We start from the raw sequence: 10,444 nt of genomic DNA, 5'->3' as shown, positions 1-10,444 counted from the left end.
GCGGTCATTATCCAAAGATAAACGAACAGGACCCAAGCTTTTCTTTTGAGGGAAATTTATTCAATCAGAAAAAACAGCTCAAACAGAGAACAAATGTATTCCAACAGAAACAAAACATATGCTAGGGCCTATCAAACAGCTCAAACAGAACATATGTTACAACAACATAACAAATATGCCTACATATAGTCGATACACCGGTAGGCTACTTTCTACAGGTTTGCATTTGAATACACATGTGCGCGTCTTTTAGCAAATCTGTGTGCAAAGTCTTTAACCACGCTCTTTACATCTAAACTATTCTCTATGCTAAGGATGGCCAGACCTGACAGCCTCTCTTGTGACATGGAGCTGTACAATACAGTACAATACCTGTCTCTTCTGGCAGATGAGTGCATCCTTCACCAGCTGGTCGAAAAAGACTTGTAATTTTGGGAAGTTTGGCATTTAATTCAGAAATGTTCTGTTTTGATTGCCGCTTTTGGGCACCACTTTTAAATGTGCGTTTCATTTTTCCTCAAGAGAAATTTCCTCGTAGTTCTCCCAGAATACACCGCGGCCCAACAATAACACCAGTCCGCGTAGCAGGAGGCCCTAGTGGTTGCCTGTTACGATTGCCTTTACAACTATTATTTAAAACTTATAAAGCCAGTTTAAAATACTTTTTTTATTGTGTAGCTTTATATGAGAGAGACAACTATGAGGGATATCTTAATGTTATTACGTAATGTAATATTATTTATTTATTACATTATTCGGCCCAGATTCGGCAGCCGATAAACCGGTTGCCATGTCTCAGACAGAATCTGCCCATGTCAGTAACAGCTACACCTGGGCCAGACATGGCAACGGTGAAATGTGTCAAAGGTGGCTCACATTTGGCCGCATCGAGCCAGAACACAGCCGAGTCAGCCGACACTTAGCCGCAATACGGCCGAGTGCGCTGGCTAGTGTTGGATTAAAAAAAAAAAATTGCCATGCGAGGCCCCCTGTCACTGCGAGGCCCCCCCGCAGTGCGGGGGCTGCGGGGGTGATCTCTACGGGCCTATCCATTTTGCTGTATACGTTAAGCGTTTCGATCGGCACGTGAAGGCACCGCGTCTTCTTCCTCGAGCTTCCTGGAGAGACTTTTGATTGGCTGCCAGTGACATCATCCCTGTTCGTTCGTGGGACTGAAGGCAGTTCAAGCGACATCCCCCTCCTTTCCACCCAGCCACAGAGGCAGATATCTCGGCCAAATCCCGCCCACCGCAGGGCCGGACCTCACTGTAAAAAAGCATCAGATTTAATATTAATGAAGCCGCGCATTGGCTCACACTCGCGTCAATCCCGCTGCGCAACTTCTGTAGGCTGGTAGACTTCCTTCAATATTATTTCTGGGGAGCAAGGTAAAAGTACAAAAAAAATGTTGCCGATCCACAACACTGGGACGGACTGAATGGAGGCAACGTTGTCACCGAGCGGAGATAATAAATCCGTCTACAGTGCACCGCGACACACACCGGTAAGCTGAAATACAAGTCAAGTTGGGAAATTAATGTCCAAGGCACAAGTTGTTTTTGAAATGCACAGTCATAGAGATTTCCTTCTATTATTAATGAAGAGGAATACCAAATTGCTGCTACCATTTTGAGCTGATTAGTAGTTTATTTGGTGTATGCTATATTGTTATTTTTTATGATATGAATTAAGTGTTTTATTCCAGCTGTTTCTTTTATTATATCGCACCAGTGCGTCAAAGTAACAATCCCCACCTTAAAATGCAACCGTCGGATTTTATGTTGTACTTAATTTTTTTATGTATTTAATACAGCGCTGTGAAATTGAATTTCCTCCATAGTGTTCGGCTCATGTGATCAGCTCGTCTCGTCCTGAACGCCTTATCACATTCTCGGCACGTTCTCATGCCGGTTTCTTCAATGAATTTGTCCATGAATGATATCTGCTTCGGCTGAACCTGCACCGTACTAAAAGGACGGCAATGGCCGGGACAGGCAGTGCTCGGCGGGTGTCTTTACATAATATGCCGGGATGACATGGTTTTAAAATGCTCAGGCTGGCGATCAAAAGGATTTGCCTCCCCTCTTCTTCTTTTTTTTTACTCCGACTTTGGGGGAGAGACCCGACTGCGGCGCAGCGTTGATGCAGTATTTTCTCTTTTTCTCTTTTTTCCCCCTCTCTTGTTATAAAAGCTTTGGATCAGACAGAGCAGAGTTGGAATGAAAAATTCAACATCACACACACACGCACGCTCGCACACACGCGCGCGCGCGGCGCATACACACACACGCGCACACACACACACACACACACACACACACACACACACACACACACACACACACACACAAAGAACAGTATTTGGAGGATGATTCATATTACTTACACTCAAAGTGATTCAGTTACAAGAGACTCTGTAATGATTTCACTGTTTATTATTAGGGGCCGGTCTTTCACGCCTACATTTTCCCACCAAGTTGGGTGTTGCCCTGCAGGTATTGACTTTTTCTAATTTGCATGTTGATCAAGACAGGAAGCAGCTCTTCGGGCACTCTGCTCCTTCATTCACAGCTCTGATCTGAATCTGTGTAGATGCAGAGTTCAATGAGCCAGACTGGTCAAATATTCCCATCCTCGCCTCATATTTTGTCTCATCTCTGTGCCCACAGAGTGGCTTGTTGACTTCTCCGTAACCGGCCAGCCCTCGGCGTCCCCATGCCTCCATCTCCTCTTGACGACAGAATTGTGGTGGCGCTGCCAAGGCCGATCCGACCTCAGGAACTCCAACTGCGCCTGGACACCAGCTACCTGGACTCCATCACCACCAGCAGCACCAACACAACAGTCATCAGCACCACCGTGGTGAAGATCCGGGCGACGGCCAATCTTGTAACGTATATGCCCTCATCCAAGGGCTCCACGCGCTCGTTGTCGTGTGGATGCAGCAGTGCCAGCTGCTGCTCAGTGACTACCTATGAGAAGGACAACCAGAGCATCAACCACAGCCAGGTGAGTGCAAGCAGCCCCAACCTCAGCTATGCCGGGCCGCCCACCTCTATGGTCAGCAACCACGAAGCATTAAGTGCCCCCAGTCTCGCCCCGGGCACCCCGAAGGCCCTGTCATGCGTGAGGGTCATCCACCCCAATGAGTTGGCCAAACGGATGACCTGCTGCCCCATGGGACACCCTGTGGGGCCCGTGCCGGTCATCATCGACTGCCGGCCCTTCATGGAGTACAACAAGAGCCACATCCGGGGGGCCGTGCACATCAACTGCTCCGACAAGATCAGCCGGCGGCGGCTGCAGCAGGGCAAGATCACTGTGCTGGACCTCATCTCCTGCCGCGAGGGCAAGGACTCTTATAAGGGCATCTTCTCCAAAGAGATTGTGGTTTACGATGAGAGCACCATGGACCCCAACCGGCTGACGTTCTCCCAGCCACTCCATGTGGTCCTGGAGTCACTGAGGAGGGAGGGCAAGGACCCCATCATCCTCAAAGGTAACACCGAAGAAGGTTTATAAATAAGGCTGTCTTGCTTAAAAAGGGGAGAGAAACCGCAGTTTCAAGGGTTTTAGTTTGACTGGATGAAGTAAATTAGTTGAGACATCTGTAAAGAAAGTAAGATTGTTCTAAAACATTACAGCGGTTACCACACGCAACAGCTTTTGCACGTATAATCAAGCCTGAGCACGCTCAATCTAAATCCCTCATACGTAAACATATGCACAAGCTCTTCACCAGCTTTCCATATGACACTAATTAAGCATTTAGCAGGAAGTGAGAGCAGCTGTTTAGTACATAAAGAAGCCTATTGAGATGGCAGTCCCTGGATTGCTGCCATGTTTTCTATCTTTAGTGTGTGTGTGTGTTTGAAGCTGGAGCAGTATGTCATGTTGGGGGCTGGGCTGAGTGTTTTCTGAATGCCTCCCAGTCAACGTCTAATCGTGAGATCACGGCACCTTGATCTCTCTTCTTGTCTCCGTCCTCTGGTCCTCCTGTGCGCTTTGAAGGACGAGGCTCCTCTCCGGTCTCTCATCTTGCATCGGTGTGTGTGTGTGAAGCTCGTCTCAGTGGGAGGAACAGGCAGACTGTCTCGCTCTTTCTTCCCCTGGTTTGCAAAATGCAAGACCTCCTCAACCTGACTTTTATCTATAAGTCCTTTTTTCAGATCCGGAAAGACCTCCAAGTTACATGTCTGATAATCAAATACTTTGGATGTATCAGTCAATGGTTAACATTTGACCAAATCATAAAAACAAAACCAGCCCTAAGCAGAACATATTTGCAATGCTTAAATGAATACTTCTAATACTCTGAGCTGATTCATTCTTCATTTGCTTAATTCCTTGTCAAGGGGAAAGGGCCAGGGCATTGTTATTACAAGCAGTATTAATAGTGACATATTTGGACCATGCATGTATAAATGCAATTAAACAATTTACTGCAGTATTTGCTCAGTTACCAGCATGTCGTAGTCGTGATTCAAAGCAATACGTTTGTTGCGTGACACTCTGCGACACTGGAAACACAAAAAACGTGCGTCTCTGCCCTGCTGGAGCCAAGAGCAGTAATAAGTTGAATTTAATCCGTCAGAAATGCCATAAACAACATGTCAGCGGGGTCTAAAGGTTTAGGGGAAGCACTGAAAACAGCAGGTCTGTGGCGTGAGAGGTCTTTGCAAGGCTTTTCATAGCAGGAACTGAGCCTATGCTGTATGAAAGTGATCAGCTTTGATGTTTTCCTCTTTGAGTTTAGTCAGATCATAATGACAGGTTTCATCTCACAGCAAAGTGCTGCCCCTGGAGGTTCTGTTATTATCAGTTTACTATGAAGAGTTATTTATCAGCCGAGTTGGACCTGAAAAGAAAGACTGTGGTTCAGTTTGAAAATAGGAAGTTCACTGTTTGTTGATGCAAGCCATAAGATGTTGGCTTCCAAATATCACAGCAGCAGCAAACTAAAATGTTTATAGTTTGGAGGTTAGTTTAGCCCATTGGATGGTTTTATGGCTCCACGTTTATTGTTTTTCCTGTCTCACTGCTTTCGATCAACCTCATTTTCTGGGGAAAAAGCTCAGGTAAACACACTGCACCCCAAACGACAGACAAAGGTATAGCGACTAGCTGGTGAACGAAGGGAGCATTTAGCAGCTAAAGAGCCAGATGCTTCTCTCAGGAGTTGGTTGAGACCAAAACAGAGATAAAAGATAGTGAATATTGGACTTCAATTCGTCTACAAATGTATACTAATGTTATTCTGTTTCTGCTAAACCATTTGCCAACACAACAACACATTTATAAGTTAATAAAATTGAAACTTTTTTGCACAAAAGTGCCCAAAGAAATTTGATCTTCTTTTAAAAAATGTTTCTATTTAACCACTAAGATGAAGGAACATGTAGTCTGTTAAAATCATTTATTCGTGGCATTGTGAACACATTTTATGTGTAATAAAGATGTTGTGTTGTTAGAAAGGTTTTATGAGAGATTGTGGGGTTTTTAAACACCGATAAAACGGTCTTCATAAATACAGTTTCGTGTGAAGAAAAAACATAAATATCGGTCAAAATTCCGCCTATTCTTATTTCTGCCCTAAATTCTTGTTGACTTTGTTGTCAGAGGGCCTGTATAGACTTCCCTTTCTTATATTTACCACAGTGTAAGTACTACCACAACATCCCATAACAGCGAGAGCTGTTCCACTCCCAGCAGAACATCAGGTTAATGTCTTTGTTCATGGGTAACAATGGCTGTTTTATGGTGAAACCACCTGTCTGGTCACCAGGGGGGAAGTTGTGCGATGACCTCACATGGCATGATGCCAACTCTTGCAACGTGAACAATACATGAACTGATACTCTGTTTGTCTGACACGTTCCACCCCTCCCCACAACTCTTGTGCTGAAGGGAAACTTTGGCCCATGGCATCACTAGCAACAGGTGCAAACCAGTTATATACAGAGTTGCAGATGTCCAGTGAGAAGTTTATTAAACATTTAGTTTGCCCGTTTACTGGCAGATTAACGAGGGGGATTTCTTATTCGATTTAGAAAGTGGAGACTGTTAAAGTAGTTATTTTGGCCGCTCATCTCCTTTTTGAAATGAGTTGTTGCGAATGGAAACACTCTCGATTCCTTGATATTGATTTATTATCCAAATGGAGACATTCAAATTACAACCAAATGTAAATGTGGAGATTTCGATCACGTTAACAGCAGTTGTCCTTGCTTTTATCAGACGTGAATGCAAAGCGTCCTCTTCAGTTGTAACGCGTGCAATGTGGTGCATGTATTTTTTTTAGCACGGAGGGCTCCAGTGGGAATTGAAGCCATGCAAGGAGACCAAGAAGGTCCAATTTGCAATCAGAAAGGGAAAAAATTAAGAAAAAACTATAAAGTAAATATGAAAATGACATTTGGCAGTTTTATTCATTTTGTAGCTAAATAATTTGACCTCCTGCTCACCCCGTCTACCAAACACAAAACATAGCACTGCACCTTGAGCGTACGTCACAATCTTTCCGTTTGTGTTCACAGGAGGCCTGAGCTGCTTCAGGCAGAGCCATGAGAACCTGTGCGAGCACTCGATGCACCTTCGCGAGGACCCCGGCGCTGCTGCTGGCCGGACCGGGCCGCTACCTCACTCCCTGCCCTCCACGCCGGACATAGAGAACGCAGAGATGACACCAATCCTGCCCTTCCTCTATCTGGGGAACGAGCACGACGCTCAGGACATCCACCTGCTGCAGCGCTTCAACATCGGCTACATCCTAAACGTGACCACCCACCTGCCGCTCTTCCACTACGACACGGGCTGCTTCGTCTACAAGCGCCTGCCCGCCACAGACAGCAACAAGCAGAACCTGCGGCAGTACTTTGAGGAGGCGTTTGAATTCATCGGTATGAAAACTTCCACTGTTTTCACTGCAGAAGTGTAAGCTAACACACATGTCTTGTGACCTTTCAAGACAATGTAAAGTCTACTCGATTAAACCAAAGAATAATTGAGAGTTTAGAGTTTAATTTCAATAGGCTTGAAGCAGTTATTTTCACAAGGCTGCGAGGCAATAATGAGACCAGGGGTCGCTGTGATGCTAAAAACTGCCTAAATGTAATGTACATTGTTGTTGTATATGTTTCTCTGCCTGTGAATGGCAAAAGGTTGCTTCCATGGTGCTTTTGGCCAATACATGCTGGCAGTCTGCTGTGATGCTAAATAGAAATGAGTAGGAAATGGATAGAAAATTAATGATGTATGGCTGGGTATTTTTTAAAAATATTTTGCAAAAGATGCTGTTCTTAAATGTTAAATGTATATACCAGAATCTATACTACAGTTTTGGATTGCAAAAGGTATTTCCCCAAATTAAACACAATTTCGCCAAATTATAATTTTAATGTAGAACTATCTGATCACAGAATAAGTGTGAAACTGAGCACTACGTTATCAATACTCTACATGCTACAGATTCATTTCAGTTGGTACCAAAATAATACTGAGGTTCAATAACCAGACCGAGACCGACGGCTGCTCACAAAGGAAATGTTATGAATATCTTGTCAAATGTGATGACTAAACTTCCCCCGAGGGAACAAAGCGTTTACTAGACCATGTTCTAATTGTTTCAATGTTCCTCTCTGCAGAGGAAGCCCATCAAGCAGGTATGGGCCTCCTGATCCACTGCCAGGCAGGCGTGTCTCGTTCAGCCACCATCGTAATAGCCTATCTGATGAAGCACACCTGGATGACCATGACAGACGCCTACAAGTTTGTCAAAACCAGGAGGCCCATCATCTCCCCGAACCTCAACTTCATGGGCCAGCTGTTGGAGTTCGAGGAGGACCTCAACAACGGAATAACGCCACGAATCCTCACACCAAAGCTGATTGGTGTAGAAACTGTTGTCTAACCGAACCCTCTGGACACGATGCTCGCACATGTACTCACTCTCACTGCTCTCTCTCAAGAGAGACCGGCTGCTCTATGAGCTACGTTGGACTATGAGAGCCACTGCATTCTTCTTGAATCTCCTCATGCTCATCTTGGACTCTCTGGAGTGCCAAAGCTCTGGGTCAGTGGTGATGAGATATGCCAAAAATCCCTACTGTTTGGTCCTGGCCGAAGTCCAGGAGGAGACGACGGTCAGCGGGAAGCTTTCCATTGTGATTCAGAGGAGCAAACATGAGGGAAAAGCAAACGATATTCTATGTGCTTAGGGGCAATTACTGACAAGAGACACTCTTAAAGCTCACACTGTGGCACACAGCTTCTGTTTGCAGACTCAGGCGGGTTGGCCACGGCAGTGCCTGTCAAAGAGAAGGAAAAAAAAAATTATAAACAAAAAGATGAAGACTTGTTTGGTGTGTTAATGTTGTTGTTCTATTTTTATACAGGGGTATATGGGGGAGACCATGACGAGCCCACAGTGGCTTACTGTGCAATAATTTCAGAGTGGAATGCAACTGAGATCTTGATCTTATATGTATATAATGATAATGATATAATGATTACGAAACATTTCCAGCTCTTTGCTGAAATACCATTTTAATGTTAATGTAATTACTGTTGTTCAGTTCTATATGTTCATGGTGCATACAGTTATGCTGTAATATTTGGCGCAGATGCGTGTACAAGAGAAAATAATGTGGGTTTTATTTTTGAGTGCAGCTTCTGGGTTTATGGAAGTCATCGGAACCACAGATTCATATTTCGGGTGTTTGCTTCAGTATCTTCGTTTTGCCATTCCTGCATCCACATATGCATATATTTTTAGCAATACACAGTATATATTACCAGACAGCCATAAGAGCTTTTTTTATGCATGGCTGCTGGCAGAGGAAAGAATACTTTAAAATAATCAGTGAATATTGTAAAACAGGGCTACTGGTGATGTTTAATGTAACAGAACGGAGGAGTTTCACTGCCTGCTTCTGTTCTTTTTGCTCCCAGCTCTGTTGAAATGAACTCGACTGAGTTCCTATGTAGCTACATTTGTTTGTGTCAAAGCCCAACATTTTTGAGCTATGATTTAGTCCATATTAAGGTAGCAGAGCTGAGGTCCAGACTTCAAACAAACATCGTCTTTCTGCCGTGGGTCGCAGTGTCGTGGGACGGTGGTGGTACAGTAGAGCAGTGTGACCCTCGTCTAATCTTTTGCAACTCTGTCGCTGACACTAAGCTACAGTCAAGTGAGCTCTTCTGCCTTGCTGAGGCGAGCGCCGCTGTCACGTGCTGTTCTAGTGCCTCTATCAATGCCTTAATTTATGTGTCACCACTGGGCCTGCGCATGGTTCACCATCACGTGCGGATAGATGCTGAACACACCGAGGTCGAATTTGAACTCCCAGAAAAGAAAGCAGCTCTTGGTCTCTGTGTGACAGACAGATTTATTTCTGCTGTTCCCGATTAATATGCAGAATTTGAGAACATAGTATTCAAAGCCTTGAGGTTAAAATGCTCATTATGTAACTCTGATCTTGTGGTGGAATTTGAAGGGGAATTTGAATACCAATGTGAATTGTAAAATGACTCCCCACTGAATAGTAGTGTAGTAAAGAGTATATGCAGGCTCATAAAGTTTACCTTCATTCACCGGAATATAATCACTGATGACTCCTATAACGACGGTGTCTATAGATATGAAGAGAAAGGCTAAATAAATGCTCAACTTGCTAGTGCTACTTTGCCTTCCTTCTGATCATAACTGCAGATGTTTACACTGTCGCTGAAAAGAATCAACTTTTTGCATTTCAGCCTCGTCAGTTTTAAACTGTCAGCTTTATTGAAAAATGACAAAAAGGGATACAAGCGGCCGAAATGAGCTTCCTCCGTAGGGTGGCCGGGCTCAGCCTTAGAGATAGGGTAAGGAGCTCGGACATCAGGGGGGAGCTTGGAGTCGAGTCGCTGCTCCTTCGTGTCGAAAAGGAGTCAGCTGAGGTGGTTCGGGCATCTAGTCAGGATACCTCTTGGACGCCTCCCATTAGAGGTTTTCCGGGCACGTCCAACTGGTAGGAGGCCCCGGGGAAAACCGAGGACACGCTGGAGGGATTATATCTCCCGGCTGGCCTTGGAACTCCTCGGGATCCCCCAGAATGAGCTGGAAAGTGTTGCGGGTGAGAGGGAGGCCTGGGTCGGCCTGCTGAACCTGCTGCCACCGCGACCCGACCCCGGATAAGCGGGTGATAATGGATGGATGGATGGGACAAAAAGGGAAACTTCTTACCCAGGTGGCATGCATATGTTTTAACTACCTGTATATCACCAGGCACACAGTGTTAAGACCTCGTCTTGTTGAGATGACTGTGTGCATGGCCAAATATCAAGTGAGCATTTTTTATCTAAATTTTAGAGACTTGTTTGAGTACACATCTTTGATCCAGTTTTGATCTAATAAATCACAAGGGCTGTCAAAGTTCCCAAGAAATAAAAAAACATGCGGTCCTTC

At 44.8% G+C, this 10,444-nt stretch overlaps 1 protein-coding gene across 1 annotated transcript; it reads left to right on the top strand.

Moving 5' to 3' along the window:
• Window positions 1-1,256: 1,256 nt before the first annotated feature.
• Window positions 1,257-9,846, top strand: dusp10 (dual specificity phosphatase 10). Its single transcript, XM_034528346.1, has 4 exons — window positions 1,257-1,504; window positions 2,670-3,499; window positions 6,537-6,899; window positions 7,644-9,846. The coding sequence occupies exons 2-4, from the start codon at window positions 2,716-2,718 to the stop codon at window positions 7,907-7,909; spliced, it is 1,413 nt and encodes a 470-aa protein (XP_034384237.1). The 5' UTR covers window positions 1,257-1,504; window positions 2,670-2,715; the 3' UTR covers window positions 7,910-9,846.
• Window positions 9,847-10,444: the final 598 nt, after the last annotated feature.

The sequence above is a fragment of the Cyclopterus lumpus genome, chromosome 24, assembly GCF_009769545.1.
Source record: "Cyclopterus lumpus isolate fCycLum1 chromosome 24, fCycLum1.pri, whole genome shotgun sequence".
In the NCBI taxonomy this organism is placed as follows: domain Eukaryota; kingdom Metazoa; phylum Chordata; class Actinopteri; order Perciformes; family Cyclopteridae; genus Cyclopterus; species Cyclopterus lumpus.
The sequence above is the reverse complement of the archived record's forward strand: the minus strand, read 5'-3'. Positions and strand labels throughout refer to the sequence as shown.

Bases quoted from the DNA above. Each gene is read 5' to 3' on its own strand.
- dusp10 (XM_034528346.1), top strand. From the start codon at position 2,716: ATGCCTCCATCTCCTCTTGACGACAGAATTGTGGTGGCGCTGCCAAGG. The intron at 3,500-6,536 runs GTAACACCGAAG...TTGTGTTCACAG, and splicing joins GGACCCCATCATCCTCAAAG to GAGGCCTGAGCTGCTTCAGG. The intron at 6,900-7,643 runs GTATGAAAACTT...TCCTCTCTGCAG, and splicing joins GGAGGCGTTTGAATTCATCG to AGGAAGCCCATCAAGCAGGT.